At 46.5% G+C, this 18,386-nt stretch overlaps 3 protein-coding genes and 1 long non-coding RNA gene across 5 annotated transcripts; 1 reads left to right on the top strand and 3 right to left on the bottom strand.

Annotated features, from left to right (window-relative positions):
- Window positions 1-838: 838 nt before the first annotated feature.
- LOC143000139 (uncharacterized) lies at window positions 839-1,802 on the bottom strand. The gene is made up of 2 exons (XR_012963595.1): window positions 1,691-1,802; window positions 839-1,109 (listed from the first exon to the last, which is right to left on the bottom strand). It is a non-coding gene; the product is annotated as an uncharacterized LOC143000139 (long non-coding RNA).
- A 1-nt stretch (window position 1,803) lies between these two features.
- LOC143000138 (uncharacterized) lies at window positions 1,804-5,568 on the top strand. The gene is made up of 2 exons (XM_076149345.1): window positions 1,804-1,893; window positions 2,431-5,568. Exon 2 carries the CDS (start codon window positions 2,438-2,440, stop codon window positions 3,836-3,838), a length of 1,401 nt encoding a protein of 466 aa, XP_076005460.1. The 5' UTR covers window positions 1,804-1,893; window positions 2,431-2,437; the 3' UTR covers window positions 3,839-5,568.
- A 1,109-nt stretch (window positions 5,569-6,677) lies between these two features.
- sprn2 (shadow of prion protein 2) lies at window positions 6,678-8,894 on the bottom strand. Its single transcript, XM_076149590.1, has 2 exons — window positions 8,583-8,894; window positions 6,678-7,652 (listed from the first exon to the last, which is right to left on the bottom strand). Exon 2 carries the CDS (start codon window positions 7,640-7,642, stop codon window positions 7,118-7,120), a length of 525 nt encoding a protein of 174 aa, XP_076005705.1. The 5' UTR covers window positions 7,643-7,652; window positions 8,583-8,894; the 3' UTR covers window positions 6,678-7,117.
- A 797-nt stretch (window positions 8,895-9,691) lies between these two features.
- On the bottom strand, window positions 9,692-17,668 carry rassf2b (Ras association domain family member 2b). 2 transcript variants are annotated; one of them, XM_076149589.1, is made up of 11 exons: window positions 17,527-17,668; window positions 15,051-15,213; window positions 13,371-13,444; window positions 12,841-12,916; window positions 12,429-12,580; window positions 11,845-11,948; window positions 11,568-11,710; window positions 11,264-11,417; window positions 11,014-11,135; window positions 10,772-10,869; window positions 9,692-10,676 (listed from the first exon to the last, which is right to left on the bottom strand). In XM_076149589.1, the coding sequence occupies exons 3-11, from the start codon at window positions 13,421-13,423 to the stop codon at window positions 10,607-10,609; spliced, it is 972 nt and encodes a 323-aa protein (XP_076005704.1). In that variant the 5' UTR covers window positions 13,424-13,444; window positions 15,051-15,213; window positions 17,527-17,668; the 3' UTR covers window positions 9,692-10,606. The 2 variants fall into 2 exon arrangements, with proteins under 2 accessions (XP_076005704.1, XP_076005703.1); XM_076149588.1 differs by lacking the exon at window positions 17,527-17,668 and having other exon boundaries at window positions 15,051-15,260.
- Between the last annotated feature and the right edge of the window lie 718 nt (window positions 17,669-18,386).

Below are 18,386 nucleotides of genomic sequence, written 5' to 3'. Positions count from 1 at the left end.
CCTATTAGAGATAAGTTAGTAATAAGATCTAATTATGTGTATGAGGCTCTGCATGGCTGATCGTTCATGTTTTGGTATTTATGGTGTCAAAACAAAAACAGCAACAGGTGGCCAAGAGGATGACTCAGCACAGGACGTTTAACGTTATGCCTTTCTTGGCCGGCAGGTGGCAGCATCTACACTTGTACACATTCGCTGAGCCTCGAGTTCCCACAAAGCTTGAACCAGCATATTCTGAGTTCAGCCACTGAGTCTCCTAAGGTGACATATGGAATTCTGAATAATATATCAAAAGATTCTACTGTTGACTGGAAAGAGAACCAGCAGATGGATTTCCTCTTTCCTGAGTCAATCATTGCCAAAAGACCAACATACAACTAAACCTGTAGTGAGGCAGTTTGAATAATTTACAATGTCACACAAGAACCATCTGATCGGTTTCTGCTTGGAATGAAAGCCTGAGTACGCTGACTTAGTCACACACTGAAGCTACACACAATAAAAGCTCTTTAGGCGTTTCCACCTTTTCTTGCCGCCCCTCTAATTACAGTAGTAAGATGAAATGAAAAGCACCCTAGGAAAATGCCAGACGCTAACAAAACACACATACACGCATACACACTTGAATGGGATGAGTGTTTATATAGTCTGGACATGTTTTGTGTGCAGAACAGTACAGCTCTCTTCCTGTTTGACTTCTTTTACGCCACTGTTGTCAAAATAAAACAATGACATCATCCCTTTCACGTTACAGGACATTTTAAGGCATAAAACGTCCTGTAACATGGTCTGCCTGTGACATCAATCACGATTCCCTAAAGTAGGGTGTGTGCCAATGATATCATTAGTCATTCCTCATGATGTCATCCATTCAAGTCTCCCATCTCCCACTGCCATCATTTGCACACGTTGTTTCTTGCAAATAAAAGAATGTAAACATATAACTGACCCCTGAGCTCTTATTGTCAGTCAATGACAGCCAAAGACTTCTGAATGTTGTTCGTACTAAGTGGTGTTGGTAAAGGTAACAGAGTTAATGTGGGGTATTCTGAGTTTTGATTGTTAAACTGTCTATCCAGGGTGTGTCCGGCTCCATTCTTCTGTGTGCCCTGAAATGAATCAAATCATCCATTACACAAGCCCAGCATGCGGTGGTTTGATGTAAAAGCTGAAGACACACTGTGGTCTTGTCTGTTGGTCAGAACTTGACAGGCTGCTGACTGGATAATGTGTAAAATATCAATAAGTAATCTGATTGTGTCTTGTAACTGAGTGAAGTGTGTGTGGGAGGCCTGAATGGATAGAAAAGGATACTTTTCCAAATGTAGTCAGTGTCAGTAGCTGATTCACAGGAAGTTCATCTAGATTGCAAACTCTTATCTTATTTTATTCTATTGTAACTACAGAGCGAGTGTGTATGTGTATGTGTGTGTTGGTTAGTAGTTACTTGTTAACAACATTCCACATATGATTGATGGGGGCGAGCAGCTGAGATATTGGTGTATTGCCAAAATATATCTTAATTTGACATTCACAAATTAATCTCTAAACATAAAGTAAATAATACAAAATATATTTAGCTTGGCTTCAATAAAATCCGACAAGAAAGTCAAACCAATGAATGACGTAAGTGCTCAGTGCTTGGTTGACACTTTTTGGAAAGAAACACAGTTTTTGTTGTCTTACGTACCATTTTTCCCCCCCAGATTTTTTTCAATCAAAGCCATGACTCCCTGTGGAAAATGCCGGAGGAGGCTGCAGGGAAATGCGTCAGCGAGACCCCGCCCCCCGTGCGTCTCCATGGAGCCTTCTTCTCCAGCACGCCGCGGCGGAGCGCGTTGATCAACCGGACTGAGGCGAAGGGCGTCGGTGTCGCAGCCTGACGGAACGAAGGTCAGCATGTCTATCCATCTTTGACACATTTGGAGCCTTTTTGAAGCGAAACACACTCGATATCAGCTCAGCGCAGCACCGCACGCGCCGAAATGCGGCACGACTCCTCTCTTTAAACGTCACCGTTAGTTATTACGGTGTTTCTGTTCTGACGCTAAAGGAATAATTACTATAAATACGAACGAACCGTCTAGAGAAGCGGTGGTTTAATTTGAAATTAAACGGCAGATATTGGACAGCAGTCTAGCGGTTCGGCGGGGGTCTGAGTGCAGAGCGCCATTTTAACCATGACAGCAGGTGGACATGGTGTCACGTAAACATGGAGGGGACGAGGCGAAGCCGCGGAGACAAACAAGAAGCCTCCACTCATACGACCTACACAACTGTTAGCAGAGACGTGTGTATGTGTGTGTATTTATATATATATATATATATATATATATATATATATATATATATATATATATATATATATATACACGTGTGAATTCTATATTCCTTGTCGTTTCTTGAATGTCTCCTCTGCTCCTCCTGCAGTGCAGACATGAAGCTGTCCTCAGCTGCCTCGGTGCTCCTGTGTCTCCTGTTGGTTCACACTCATCTGTCCCTGGCCAAGCGGGGCGGAAGCTTTGGTGGGAAGAGCAGGTTCGGTAAGACCCCAACATCCAACCGGAACACCCACAACACCCACAACACAGGCCGCAAACCCAATCAGGGCGGCAACCCTCCGGGTTCGTACCCCAAACAGCCAGGGCAAGGTGGCCATCCTCAGCAACCGGGGCAGCCAGGGGGCTACCCCAACCAGGGGGGCTACCCTAACCAAGGGGGCTACCCCAACCAAGGTGGGTACCCAAACCAAGGGGGGTACCCAAACCAGGGAGGCTACCCCCAGCAGCCAGGCAGAGCAGGCTACCCGAACCAGAACCCAGCTGGAGGCTATCCTGCGGCAGGCTATCCAGCCAGAGGATATCCTGCTGGTGGAGGTTACCCAGCACACGGCTCCCCATATGGAGGGGGGTATGGAGGTGGAGGTTATGGAGGTGGATACATGAACCACAACCCAAACAACCAAATCTTGAGCCCTCGCTATGGCGGCAGCCATGGATTTGGGGGCTATGGGGGCGGAGGCGGCTCTCCATTTTCCCACAGAGTTCAGTCCATGGGTATGGGACCCTCCATGAAGTCCAAAGGGTTTGGACGCACTGCGGTGATGGCAGCAGCAGGTGGCGCTATGGCAGGAATGGCTCTGGGCTACGGGCTGGGCAGGTTCCCCCGGCCACACTTCAACTTCCACAACCCACAGGAGGAATATTACTACAACAGCTACATGTACCAGAAATATGGCACCAGGTCGACTGACACCAACGACTACAGCAGAGACTACAGGTTCAGCCCCCCGCCTGTGACCTATGACAGATACATGGAGACGTGCATGAAGAGGACAAACGTACTGCCTACAGGGAACAAACAGGGAAAGACCCCACTCACTACTACAACAACCACAACAACAACAACAACCCCAACAACCACAACTAACACATCTACTACAACTCCTGCTGCCTCAGCCTCAGATACTGGAGCCAGCAATAAGACAGAGAGTGACAGCATGGCAGCTGATGACCCCGTGACCTCTCTACCTTCAACACCCAACCCTCCAAACCTGCCTGAAGTCCACTCTCAGCCTCCAGCGGCACTCAAACTCAACCCCGTAGATGACGACGACGACGATGATGATACAGTCAGCATTATGGAGATTGGCTACCCGGCGCTGATTGAGCAGATGCAGGCTAAGAGGTGCGTGGAGCTGTACATGGTTTATTCTGAGAAGCACTTGCAGAGACAGGCGCCGCCGACCCAAGGGGGGGTCCAGGGACTGGGGATGGGCTACCGAGAGCGTTTGGCGGTCGTGGTGGGTACCATGGTGATGCTACTGCTGCTGCACTGAGGCGTCCGTCAGCAGGAGAAGAGTCCATGTTCCAAGACAGAAGATGTGTGTGAATGAGGTGAGACAGATGGACCGTGTGTGTGTTTGTGTGTGTGTGTGTGTGTGTGTGTGTGTGTGTGTGTGTGTGTGTGTGTGTGTGTGTGTGTGTGTGTGTGTGTACGTGTACGGAAGCAGCTCTCCAGGGTTTCTAGTACATGAGGAGCGAGGAGCAGATGGTGTGTGTTGACTTTGAAGGACGAGGAATTGTGCGTGTGGATTTTTGTGTTTTGTCACGTTTTCTCCATAAATGTCGCCGTCCTCGTCCTCGTCCTCATTCTTGGACGTGATCACAGCTCGTCCCAGATCAGTGTGTCCCAGATACGAAAGCTGAATAATAGCTCGGAACAACTCTCAGTTCATTTCCTGCGTCTTGGCAGAGGAACGGGCTGCTCCGTCACGCTGACAGCTCTCCCTCCATGTATGTGAGGAAACTCAATCACATCAGATCGAACTTGCACACACTGCATTTCCTCCTAGGGAGTGTTTGTATCCGTCTCACCCCGTTTGATGTAATCTCCCATAAAGCAGCCAACTCTAAAGTAGCACTATAACTCATGAATCTTTCAGTGTGTGAGCCAAGATAATGGGAGCTGTTTTGTTATCATTTGAATAATTTATAACAGAATGGTTTTATTTATTCATATCTATTAATTTAACATTGTGGTTATTGTTGTTGAGTGTGAAATGTTTTCTTTTCTGTATCCAGCTAAGTTAGTTTGGATCTCCAAGGTGTAGGACTATCAGGCACCTGTGGGAGCTCACAGGCCGTCACCATGGCGACGATCTGTGCACAGACTACTGCTGCGTTAGAGCGGAGACCAGCTGTTGTAGGGACATTCACTCAAGACAACCCCAAAGAACTGAAAAGCAATGAGTAGAAGTCCAAACGTCACCATGTCGTCACGCTGTAACCTGCAGAGTCTGATGAGTGACAACAGTGAGAAGGTTTATGTTCCACACCAGAGGAGACGTGACATCCTGTGTTTACTGAGCTAACCAAGCGGCTAATCATCAAGCTGGTGCCACAACTTATTAGGTGTAGGAGCAGGACGGAGACGAGGAGGAGGAGGAGGGGGAGGAAGATGTGCTGTGTCTCCTGTAGCTACACCAGAACCTCCACACACTCCCCAAATACCATCGGGTCATCGGTGGTCATCACCATTTTAAACAGACGACCTGATTTCATTTCTAATAGATAAGCGGAGTTGCCATTGTCTCGTGTCTGAGCGTTACACTGAGACGCAGCTTCACCTGGAGTCTCACTACCACAGGATGTCACCCGGCCTCTTCTGTCACATTATGAGCCACTGTCTGGATAAACAAAGACCAGATTGTCCTGCCTGTCCTGTCGGTGCTTCTTCTTGTGTTTAGATAAGATGTTAAAAGATTACAAAGCAAAAATAGCTTGAATTAGCGTCCCGTAGCTGTACGATCTCTGAATGTTTCCTGTACCGTGTCCATTCCTCCAGGTGTGCTCTTGTCTCCGTGTTCCGTCTGTTCTCTCCCTCTCTTCTGCGTCTCTATGTTTGTATATACCGACATCACTTCCTGCTCCTCTCCACCTGTGCGGGGCCGTTAGATGGTTAGATTGTACTCTTTTTAAGTGCTCTTACATTACAAAGCTCTGCTGTGCTGAAGCTGAGCCGGACGCATCTTCATTCTTTCTCCCTCAGCTTACATCTCCGCAGGTTCTACGTCCAGATTTTACATATTTGTACAAGACTTTTCTAACCCGTGGAACCGTTCGTTACACTTTCTTACCAACCAGCTCCTGTGCTGTCGTGTCTTGTTTCTACTTTAGTGTTTTTGCTTTGAATGGGTTTTGCACTTTCCTTTGTTTCCCTCGATGATATGAAGGCGTTTTGTCTCTGGTTACTGTGAGTCGTCACATCTACTGTGTTTGCTGGAGGAGGAATACTGTATCTTCACTTGCACTTTTCCTTTCTGCTTGTCTTAAATAAATTCCTCAATCCTACTGATGATGTCTCTTCCTGCCTGTTTTGTTTTTTCGGATTATTATGCAACTTTTTATTCTAATGATACTAAGGAGAGGAAGACCAGGAGAGCGCTAATCAAATGTCTAAAACAGGATGTAGTAGTTGAGAGGCGGAACTCCACTTCATCACTTCCTGTGCTTCTGGAAAATAAGTGACTCAAATGATTCAAGAACAATCGTCCCAATCTCACTCTGCCTTCTTCTCTTGTCAACATGGTTCCCTCTTTATTGCTAAGAGCTTCATTGCTTTTGCCTTTGTCCCTTTGAAAAGGCATTTCTGTCGTCAAAACAACTATTATGATGACCGATCACTGCTGTTTGTGTACCAAATACATGAAGATCCCATTATACTCAGTCGATGAAGGCTTTGATGATGAAGGCTGCAGGCGATTACGTCACCTGACCTCACACCCTCACCTCAACCCTCCCGCCAAGCGTCACATAAGCCGGTTGTGCCACACGCTGACTGTACACACACTGGAAATGTGACACCACACACTACCACGCTGATGTTCCATATCCTTTTCTTGCTCTCTCAGGTTTTTTGTGTTCCAGCTCCCCGTGCTCCAAATGCAGTAAGTGGTGCATTGCAGCAGCTGCTTTCTGTGTCAGCCCTCCATGGCACCACACGGTTAGACACCTGGGCGTAGTCATCGTCTTGAAAATAGACTCTAAATAGACTCTACCAAAGTGCCAAAATACACACACACAGTAAAGTGGTTAGATAGGATGTGCATGGATGTGTGTGTTTGTGTTCCAGCATCTGAATCTTCACTTTCCACCATGAATGAGAGAATAAAACCAAACACAAAACAGATTCTCATGGTTATTTGTTTACTTGTACAAGGGAAGCACACTTTGCTTTACACTGCCAACCTAAATGACTTCAAATGTGAACTTCACAAGCAAAATGTGTATTTGTTGTTGTATAAACGTCATCATCATCATCAACTATGAAACAGATGCAAACTAAATGAACGCTGATAGATAGAACGTCTAATTTAGTGTAAAGCTTCTGTGAAACTCATCAGAGTATGAAAATGATTGAAGTCAAACCGACTCAGGCTCAGCTGTTTGTCTCCTCCTGTCCTCATGGAGTCTCCATCTCTGCACCTTGTTGCATTGAAGAGATCATTTGGCCGCAGCTTTTCACAATAAAGGATCGTATAATGTAAAGTTGTTCTCTCCAGTCATGGGTAGTTTGGTCAGGATTAGTGTCTGTGGGGTCCCATCTCCTTTCAGCTCTACATGACTGCCATCCAGTGGCCAATCAGCAGAGACACCAGAGAGCCAATGACAACGATGATGCTGTTATAGATGGGTCCACTGGATGCACCAGTGTAGTACTCCATGTCTCCAGAGCCCTCTGATTCATACCCGGACCTCTGGCCGTAGCCGGCCCCGTAGCGTGAGTGACCATATCCCCCTCCTAACCCTCCAAACCCTCCTCCATACCCTCCGTACCCTCCTCCGTACCCTCCATACCCTCCGTACCCTCCACCATACCCAGGGCGGCTCAGGGCAGATCCAACCATTGCTCCTCCTATGGCTCCTGCTGCAGCTGCTCCTGCTACCTTTCCTGCACTGGAGCCACTGGTCTGGACGGGCCTGTAGCCACCGCCGCCCCCCCAGCCCCGGCTGTAGCCTCCACCTCGGCCCCCAAAGCCTCCAAATCCTCGGCCTCGTCGGGCCTCAGAGCTGGGCAACAGCGTGGCTAAGAGCAGCGTGCAGAGGGAGACTGAGAGAAGGAGCTTCTGCAGTCCGGCCATGATTTGGATTCTGTAAGAAGACAGAGGATAGAAATGTTTGCACAGACAAACACAAACAAGATGTTCTGGTCCAGCTTTAATCCTGTGTGATATTTTTACTCTCCTGTTTATTTGAGAGCACTGCAGCTCTTGGCTCTTATCCCCTCTTACATCTTACACAAGCATCATCAGTGTCACAACACAGCTTGACACACAGCTGACATGTGATCAGACAGCTTTCATAACCTCTAATGCCTTTCATGAGGCTTTAGTCATTGTAATCTGCTACTGCCTCTGTGACCAAGACACTGTAGCACAACAACACTTCATAGTCAAATGTTAGTGTGTATCTAATAGCCGTTACTGTGGCAACAGCCATGAAATGAAAAGGGAAATGAGGTAAATGTATCTTAATTTAACTTTGTACCCATCTCCCTTAATGAAGAATCACTTCATGAGAAATAGCAACAACTGTGTTTCTCTTTAAATGATACTAATAATACTAATATTGATAAACTGTGTGTCTGTTTGTCCATTGAGCATCATTTGTACCGTCACGCTCTAATCTGTTCCCTCTTACAGTAAAAGCAGGTTGAGCTATAATTACACCAGGTAGTCTCTTAGTCTAATGATAATCCCACAACACAGATTACATCATCAGCAGTTCATTCACAAAAAGGAGAGAAATGTTTGAAATACTTGAGTTCATATTATTATTATGAGTATAATTCTCAAACATCTGCCCACCACTGGATTATAACGTCTGAACAGATGGAAGAATCACAACTAACGAGCTCATCTGTGGACACCAAGGGTTATTGATTGATAATTGATTACATATGAGGAGATTCAACAGTTTCCGTCACATTTCATCTTAACTTAGACACAGAAGAGAAGGAGAAGCAACACATCTTAATGGTAAATAATAGTAAATTAAAAGAATAAAGGAGAAGGAGCTCACCTGCTTCCTGGTTGGTGGAGAAGAAAACAAAGCAGCAGGGAGGTTCAGGTGATGTTTCTTTACTGTTTTAACACCAGCTGGTCACCAAAATTTAGTAAAAATCAGCAACTGGCCTGGACCTGTGTGAGTCCTGGTACCGTGTTAGCAGGTGTGTGTCATGATCAGCCTTCAACCTTCACTTAAACTTCTCAGTCAGGTACAGTGGATCAGACCGTCTCAGACATCCTCATTGGACGAAGCCAGTGTGTGACTGTCATAAGCTGCTGTAACACCAACATGAGACCTAAATAAGTTTATCCTGAAGCTTCCATAGAGTGACGAGTGTGTCGCAACAGATAATTCGAGCAGATAAGGAAGCATCGTTCTGTAAGAAGTAACAAAGAAACCTTTGTGGAGTCGAGACATCTCAGATATAGCTTCCTGTTCTCTAAAGATAACTTTTATTTAAATAACAATCATTGTAAGGAAAGAAACTACATTTTCCAAATAGTGCCATGAGGTCGTCACATCTAAAACACTAAGACTCATTCAAACTGTGCTATTATGTAAAAAGGAACAAGGTAAGATACTCAAAAGCAGGCAGGTCTTAGTATCAGCAATGGAAACACACACACCCACACACACACACACCCCCACCCACCCACCCACCCACCCACACACCCACCCACACACACACACACACACACACACACACACACACACACACACACACACACACACACACACACACACACACACACACACACACACACACACACACACACACACACACACACACACACACACACACACACACACGTAAATCAGTTTTATGGGACTGAACTCATCTGTGTGCTTTCTGCTTCATTCTTTGTAGAGAAGAAAGGAATCTGCTTGTACACACTTATATATCTGATCTCTGTCCGCCATGCTCCATGTTTACACTACAGTGGTTCTGTAAAATGTTCACTTATTGTTACCGTGGCAGCAATCTCTTTAATCAAATCACCGATCCTCCTTCATTTGGCAAGAGAGGAATGCAGCAGGAACCTTAAGAGCTGCAGATGCTTCATTCATAGATGTTTGAACAGAGAGGATCTCTCTTCTTCAGCTTCAATCATAGTCTGTCGTTAACATTCATCTTTAATACCTACAGAGAAAAACCTAAACAAAGGGCGTCACAGTCAGGCCACTGAGTGACGGTGACAACATAAACAGATTATCTGTCCACAAGGCCGCCCATAATCCCTGATGTGAACTTGTAACTGCGGTTACAGTCTTCTTGTTTATCATCGACAAAATCTGTGAGGAACACAAAGGTGGCAGCTTCCTGCTCTGGAATCATGAAGTCATCCATCCTCCTTGAATGCAAAGGAGCCAAAGCCTTTTCTTTTCAGATTCAGAACATTAAGGGGCTGCATGTTGCCACCTTTGTGCCCCTGCAGTCTAACACTGGGTTGATATCCCAACCCTAACTCTGTCTCTCTACCTACTGCCTTACTATTTAAAAAAGAAACTGCTTCAAAATATCTTATCATTGCTCTTGCCTTGGTACTTGGATCCACCTCCACAGGCACTTTACAAAGTCCATATCACACTACACTATGTTGTGCTTTCAAAAATGGTATCAGCTTGCAACCAGTAGGTTGGACGGCAGACGAGACCTCACATTTCAGGCTCAATCCAACAAGGAGACAGAGACACACAGGGGGGGAGGGGGAGGGGGGGAGTGATTGGATCTGGCTCAAGTCTGTGTAAACAAGTCAGGAAGAGAGGGATCTGTATTTGAGTCTTCACACTTAGATTATTGCTGAGATGGTCACACAACATAATGGTAGAATCTGCAGGCTGGAAGGCGACAGGGACAAGACCCCTTTATGGAAACAGCTCAGAGTCGGGTGATCACTGGATCGTGTTCAACATGTCCAGCTGTGTTTGCTTATTCTTGCTCAGTCTCTTGGCGTTTGGTCTCAGTTTGGTGGAAAACATGGTACTCTGGAACATTCTGATGGTTGTTTACACGTTGGGATTCCTCTGTGAGCAGGTCACATACATGACGCCCCCTCTGGAAGACAGTGGAGCTGCTGCTCAATGATGCAGCGCAGGTAATTATACCTGCATGGACACAAAGACAAACGGAGGAAGTTAAAGACGGAGCAGACGTGGATGTCATCAGAACTGACCATTGCGGTAGATGAGGATGTTGTTACCTTCTCCTGAGTTTCTGCACCTCCCGGTCCTCTTCCTCTTTCAGTTTGGTGATGAAACTCTTCAGGACAGGCATCTCAAATTTGATATACTGTGCCACCTGGTGGGAGAGAAGGAAACAGCATCACTGGTGAATACAATAACAAGCTCAGAGGAAAGGATTTAGGCAGCAGATTGTTGAAGCAAAAAGGCAAAGGTAAGGAACGTTGCATATCAGAGAAACAAGGAATATTCAAACTCTTACATCATACGTGACTTCTTCACCCAAGTCCTCTTCCATGAGGAAAACACTGCAGACCTGCTCACACGGACCCTGCATGACCCTCAGTACCAGAGGATAATCACTGCGCTTCAGCTTCCCACGCTCTGGAATAAGAACACACCCACAAGCATCGGTTACCACAGCAACGTGTTTTTGGTCATAATACCTGAATATTTTCCCAATTGGAAGTATGCACATTGAGCCAAACAATCAGCCACACACACACACTCACCTCCACTGGCATGGACAAGGTAGAGAGCAAAGTCATCTGGGGAGTTCTCGATCTTAAACTTGTTGAGGACGACACGCAACACCTGAGGCGTCGTCATGCAGCTGTTGATCCGAACGTTGGTCACTGATCCATAAGCAGGAGTGAACACTGCCGTCTGGAAACAACAAGACAACACACACTCAGCTGGAGTCTGTGTGTGTGTCTGTGTGTGTGTGTGTGTGTGTGTGTGTGTGTGTGTGTGTGTGCAGGGTTCACTGAGCCGAATCAAAGATCTGAACAACCTTCATTCTGCCGCTCTCATCACCTTGTGGTTGTAGAAGTGTCCATTGATGGAGAAGCGATGGCGTCTGATCTTCCTCTGGTCGCTTGGTGACCGTCTCTGACCCCGCCTCAAAACGCCCGCGTCGCTCTTTGTCCTGAGGAGCTGGGCGGAGCTCTCACTGTCCTCTGACCAATCAAAAGCACCAGACTGATTTGTTTATATTCTGAATCAGTCCATTCCCTAAATGGCTTCACAGTTCGTCCACTACAGGATCAATCAGAATAGGACTCCATGTGTTTCTCCATCTGGACACACTCACCGTCTGATTGGTCGTCCCTGACCCCGTTGTCCTCTGGTTGGCAGTCGGGCGGCGTCACCTCCACAGTGGGGGGGCTCTGCTGCTCTGTGTGTTCCCCCTCTGTGCTGTGGGCGAAAATGAAACAGGAGAGAATAAGAAGAAGAACAGAGAGACAAACAATGCAAACTAGGTCGGTTGTGTTCTTGTGACTGTTGTTCCTCTTTGTTTGGAAGATGTCACCATGACCTTTACACCGTTTCCCTTTGACACAATTAGTCCATAATTGCCATTTTTAAGAACGAATGCAATGGACTAGTTAGAAACAAGCATGTAAAGCTTGAAAGCAGAGTGTATGAGTGTCATTCTGTCTGTCTTTATAGGCCGATTGTACCACAGACACATTCCAGCCCTGAAACGCTTGATTGTGAATTTCTAGATAATGAAATATGTCAGAACAGAAAGAGATCAGATAATCAGATCCTACCCCATCAGACACACACACACACACACACACACACACACACACACATATATCTGTTCCCATTGACTTCATCTCTGTAGCACTTCCCGTCAGTGACATGTAACTGGATCTGTCTGTCTCTCACCCTTGACAGTCCAGATTACAACCCGAGTGCCAGGATGTAGAGGAGGGAGGCGGCCGGATTCGCTCGTGGTCATCTTGCATCTGGAGCCTGATTGGTCGACGCAGGCCCCAGGAGATATTGAGCAAGCCCTCGACGACCAGCTCCCCCTCTTCCTGTTTGGAAAAAAGGAGCTTTGATCAATGCAACACACACACACACAAATAAGTATAGACAATGGACAGTTATTGGCGTTCTGGTTTAGAGAGAGCACGAAAGAAGAGAAGAGTTTGGTGTGTGTCTGCATATCACTTAGAGCTAAAGTAAGAAGGCAGAGCAGCAGAGAGACGATCACACTCTTCTTCTGTCTCACAAACAGGAAATGGCATCCAAATGACACACACACACACACACACACACAGATCTTAGTACTCACTTCTCTGTGTCTTAGCTGCAGATTCTGTCCGTCATAATAAAGGTTGTATGTCTTCAGATGAGAAAGGACGGTTGCCCTGGAAACAGAGTTGGAATTACTTTGCAGCACTCGTGAAGAGGAGAGAGAAATAGAGCATAAAGGAACACACTGTGCTCATAGATTAAGCAAGCAAATACACACACACACACACACACACACATGCTTTAAGTTAGTGCTGAATGTTATCCAAAGTGTGTGTTTGTACTGAAAACTAGCCAGCAGACACACACACACACACACGCACACACTGGCTCCAGTTTAAACCTTAATAAGAACATGAACATCAGTTTGTTGTCTTTGTGTTCTGTTCTGTTCTTGTCACTTCCTCCATGTAGTTGTGTGTAGGAGTGAGAGTAAAGAACAGGAAAGATCGATCCTGTGTCAGTTTGAACTCCACATGTAAACACAACATAGAGAGCATAGATTCCAGAAGGTCATACGTGTGCATGTGTGTGCGTGTGTGCGTGTGTGTGTGTGTTGTTAATCCTTACTTGCTGATGAACTTGTTCTCTCCGATCTGAACCACATCTCTTGTATCATCCATTCTCAGTCAGCATGGGCGGGGCTGAGAGACAGAAAACACACACACACACACTTATTATCCCTTTTCACTGCTGGGATCCAGTCTCATGACTCCTCATGACCACTGAGCCCGACGCAACCAGGTCACACTGGAGGAAGGAGGAAGAGAGACTGAGCCAGGAAACAGGAACGCCAAAGACATTAGAAAGCAGCCGGGCATGCACAGGCTGCATACTGGTCTGTACATTACACTGGTCTATACATTACACTGGTCTATACATTACACTGGTCTATACATTACACTGGTCTATACATTACACTGGTCTATACATTACACTGGTCTATACATTACACTGGTCTATACATTACACTGGTCTATACATTACACTGGTCTATACATTACACTGAGCCTTTTCTGTTCAGTTTCCTGGCCGTGTGCCAATACTTCAATGTTTTTATATGAGCTCTATTATGTATTTATCTTTAATATATTAAACTTTAAAATGGATACCTAAAACTAGGAGACACTAGGAGAGAGCATACCTCCACCAAGGCTGAGTTGTCATCGAATTATGAGACTGCTACTCAATGATGACTCAAATTTCTTATGTTATTACTGAAATGATGATCAGTCAATAACTAAAGTGAAACTGAATCTTTCATTTCCGTAGCATCAGAATGAAAAGACATCAGGAATTTCACTATTTTCGTTATTGATCACGAGAGGTGACCTGCATTCAGCCTGTGTGTGTATGTGAGATCCCTGCATTGCTCCTACAGGGTCACGGTGTGTTTAGGAGAGGACCTGGACAAGCTCACAGACCGAGAGAGACTTTGTCCCCCTCGTCTCATGTGTGATGGAGCAGGACAGCTGCTCTACATGCTGCCTTCCTCCTTTAGCCTTTATTTCCTCCATCCTGTCTCACACACACACACACACACACACACACACACACACACACACACACACACACACACACACACACACACACACACACACACACACACACACACACACACACACACACACACACACACACACACACACACACACACACAGCTGGTTCTTCTTAGCTAAAAGAATGTGTGTGTGTATGTGTGTGTGTGTGTGTGTACCCACAGAGAGGGGAAGACGGAAGCCTCCGGAAAGTGCTGAACAGGTGCAGGGCACATGGGCCACAGCAGCTTAAATCAGTTCAGCTGCTTAAACAATCATCTCTCACTCCACACACACTCCTCACACACACATCCAGGCTGTGGATTTTGTTACCTATGTGAAGGAAGCTGTGTATTCTGTTGTATCAGTTTGCATAACGTGTTCACAGCGTGGGTGAGATACGATGGAACCCTCGCTCGCAGGCTGAGAAACAAAGGATTCTGAACATTTCCTCATAACTGCAGGTTGAATATTTGCCTCTGTTTTGATTTGGATCTCAACCCAGATGTAAACCTGGACGGTGCAGCCTTGGTGGCAGTATAGGCTCTCACTGCTTCTTTAGGTGGAATACTTTTAACTGTATCACTCTGCACACACACACACACAACCTTTCAAAATCTAATACCGAGTGCTGAGAACAGAACTGTAAAGTATTTAGTTTGGTATAAATGAGTTAAATGAGGATGTGTTACACGCCTTGTTGTGTCCTTACCCAACTGAAGACTTGAGACACAGCGGCAGATGTGGAGACAGGAAGTGAGCCGTTTCACAGTTGGATGTTGTTCGTACCCTCAGGCGGCGTCGGCCTCTTCGTCATCCAGACGTCCCGGAGCGTTAGGACCACCGGGCCTCTGCGTCTGAGTGGGGACAGCAAACTGACAGGGAAGAGCCGGAGAGGGGGGGGGGGAGGCGTGGAGTTTAGAGGAAATGCTTCCCTTCCGTATCTCACTTCCTCTTTGACTCAGTCACTCAAACAGGAAACTGACAGCAGCCTTTACATAAACCAACACTTCCTCATTTCTAACTGCTCAGATGAGTGATGTACGCACCCAAACAGGGTTCACACACACACACCCTCACCCACACAAACACACACACACCCACACACAGATAAAGTGATTTTGTGGCACCTTAAGCACAGTAACGCTCACCTCAGGGCTGTCAATCTCTGAAACAAACGTGTTCGGTCTTTGTGGGTGGATTAAATATTAAACAGCAATCAGCCCGGCCCTCCTGTCACGGTCCATCAATATTTCAGCAGCGATATTAGCCACTGTCAGGCGGTGAAAGGCTCAACATCCACCCACACAATGGAAATCATCAGGATTTAATACAGGGGTCATGGTCAAGGGGGCGATGGAGCTACAGGTCATGCCAGTGGCCCTAAGACAGAGACATGTGGAGCGCTGCTGTCAGAGCAGGACAATGTGCTAGTTGTTTACCGAGTCGCCAAAGCGTGACGCGGGCTGAATTCTTAATCAGCCGATCCTCCTCTGAATGATCCTCAGGACATTAAATTCAGAGTCAATCTGCACGTTTGACCTTTAAAGCTGCTGTAACTTTATCAGGCAGTGTTGATAACAAACGTGTCCTATGTAAACCCAAGAGATCAGAGGATTCTTGAGGGCCACACACACACACACACACACACACACACACACACACACACACACACATCACAGCCATGTTGCCAGTTGTGTTTTGATTGGAAATGACATCGCAAACTCTGTATTTTAGATAAATAACAGACAAAAGAACCAATTTTGGCCTCACCTATTGAAATGTGGGGGCATTTAAATCTTTGTGTTCACGTCAGATAAATAAATAATATGACATCAGAGTTCCTCTCCAGCCCCAGATCCTTCCACAGTCTTTGTTTTGAGGTCTACACAAACATAAATCTTTGTTTTTTTTGTCCCGCAGCTCTTTGATAGCTTCACTCGGTCATAAATGAACTTAACGACGGACCTAAATCAGTCCAGACTGACCCACATCTGACCCGACCCAGGGCCCTGTTTCAGAGGACGACCTGAGCAGAGAGAGTCCAAACGTAGACCTCATTGTCTCCAGGAATCCCCCTGTGACTCATTAACCACATCAGGCAATCCTGAGTATCTCCCCGCGTCTCGCTGGCTCCTCTCTGCTGGAAGCTTTCATGACTGCTTCTTTGTCGGCGTCCTTCTCTCCTTCTCTCCTTCTCCTCTGCTGTTTGTCTGGTTTGCCCATTCAGCTCTCTCCACTGTCTCCTTCACTCAAAGCGCGGAAGACATCCCCACGCCATTAAAAGTCATGACCACAACTTCCTGACTGCTCTCCCTCTCTCTGTCTGCCTTTCTCACACTCACACACACACACACACACACACACACTAGCGCGCCTGTTTACTGCCCTCCTGCCCTCCGACTCTCTGAACCTCTTCTGTCAACCGTTCTGGCCTCGGCGATGAATGAGCTCCGGGCCCACAACTCCTCCCGTCTCCTTTCAACCCCGTTACCCCTGCAGCTTCCACACTGCTCGGCCTCACTATTGTGGCCATTGTCATAGCAACACCAAAAACATCTGAGGCTCCAGGCTCCAGCAAGCAGGAACATTGAGCCAAAACTAGTGTTGTGCTTTTCTCCTGCTTTGTTGAGGTAAATGTTTGATCTGTGATCTGAATGTTAACAAACAGGAGCTCAGCACGTCACCATGGTGATAGAACATGTTTTGATCAGAGTAGACACACTTATTGTCAAAATCACATGATCGATTATTAAAGATTGGAGCTTTAAATGAACACAAGGCTTCCAGATTGTTCAGATCATGTTGAAACTATTAACTGGCTGCATATTTGAGTTCATTACATGCCAGGATGAGGAATTTAGTCTTTGGCACTGGGAAGAAATATTAGTTTACATGACCTACTTTAGTCCACATAGCAGCGCGTAACACACAGCAGAATGTTCTCATCGTGATGGAGCTCAGATAAAAGAGCGGAGCGCCTCAGAGTGTGTGACGGACCGAGCGCAGCGTGTGAGCGGACACACACAGAGCGGCATGAGAGCCCGGAGCCTCCGCAGGCGTGTAAGGTGGTGTTTTATCAGTAAATCCGTTTAAAGAACACATCGTTATTAACACGTATGTGTAACTACACACAGCCCATATCGACACATCAACCCAGATTCCCGTTATCACCAGCAGCAACCTACTTAGCTACAGCGGCGCTCCCGTGCGATTCGTGCCGAGTTTGGGAGCTCTTCTCTCGGCCCTGGAGAGTCTGGGGGCGCGGGCCCTCCGGTTCTCCTCCTTCGGTCCGGATCTCACAGCAGATGGAGGGCAGAATCCTCCCCCGGTCACAGTGCGCTCTGCTCCCGCTGGAAACAATCAGCAAGACGCGTGGAACCCTGAGCTGATGGAGGAGGAGGAGGAGGAAGAGGAGGATGGGACGGACCGGAGCTCCATCTGTTGTGGCGTCGCGTACAGGCAGGGACCAATCAGAGAGCGACGCTGCCGCCCCTTTGTTCGCGTGCTGGTGGACGAAAGACGAAAACAATGGTACACACACACCCACCCACCCACACACACACACACACACACACACACACACACACGATGGCCTATCTGCAGTTTAATGGACTGTAAGAAACAATACAGCTATATGAATTTAGCCATCACTCAAAAAACGCATACAGTACATCCGCCAAGGCCGAGTAGTCCTCAATAATTACTCTAATGATGAGACCAGGGGTGTGTGACCATGTGCCGTGGAGGTGTGTCCGTGGAGATGTGTGTGTGTGTGTGTGTGTGTGTGTGTGTGTGTGTGTGTGTGTGTGTGTGTGTGTGTGTGTGTGTGTTCTCCTTCCAACCTAACAGTTTAATTCCTTCATTGTGAGTTTCTCCTCTGTGGTTGAAAGTTTGTGAAATCAGTGAAATCAGCTGCTTTTCGAATTGAATTAAGAATTTAACTGTTGTGGATGTTTTTTTTCATAAGTGATGTATTTACATGTCCACCAAGTTTGATGAGAAGATTCAAGGAGGAGCAATGAGAAAGTGGTCAGAATGACGGTGA

This window comes from Genypterus blacodes, unplaced genomic scaffold (assembly GCF_046128005.1).
Source record: "Genypterus blacodes isolate CSIRO-AG114 ecotype Tasmania unplaced genomic scaffold, CSIRO-AGI_Gbla_v1 ptg000045l_1, whole genome shotgun sequence".
Lineage (NCBI taxonomy): Eukaryota > Metazoa > Chordata > Actinopteri > Ophidiiformes > Ophidiidae > Genypterus > Genypterus blacodes.
Note: the sequence above shows the minus strand (reverse complement) of the source record. Positions and strands in the feature narration are given on the sequence as shown.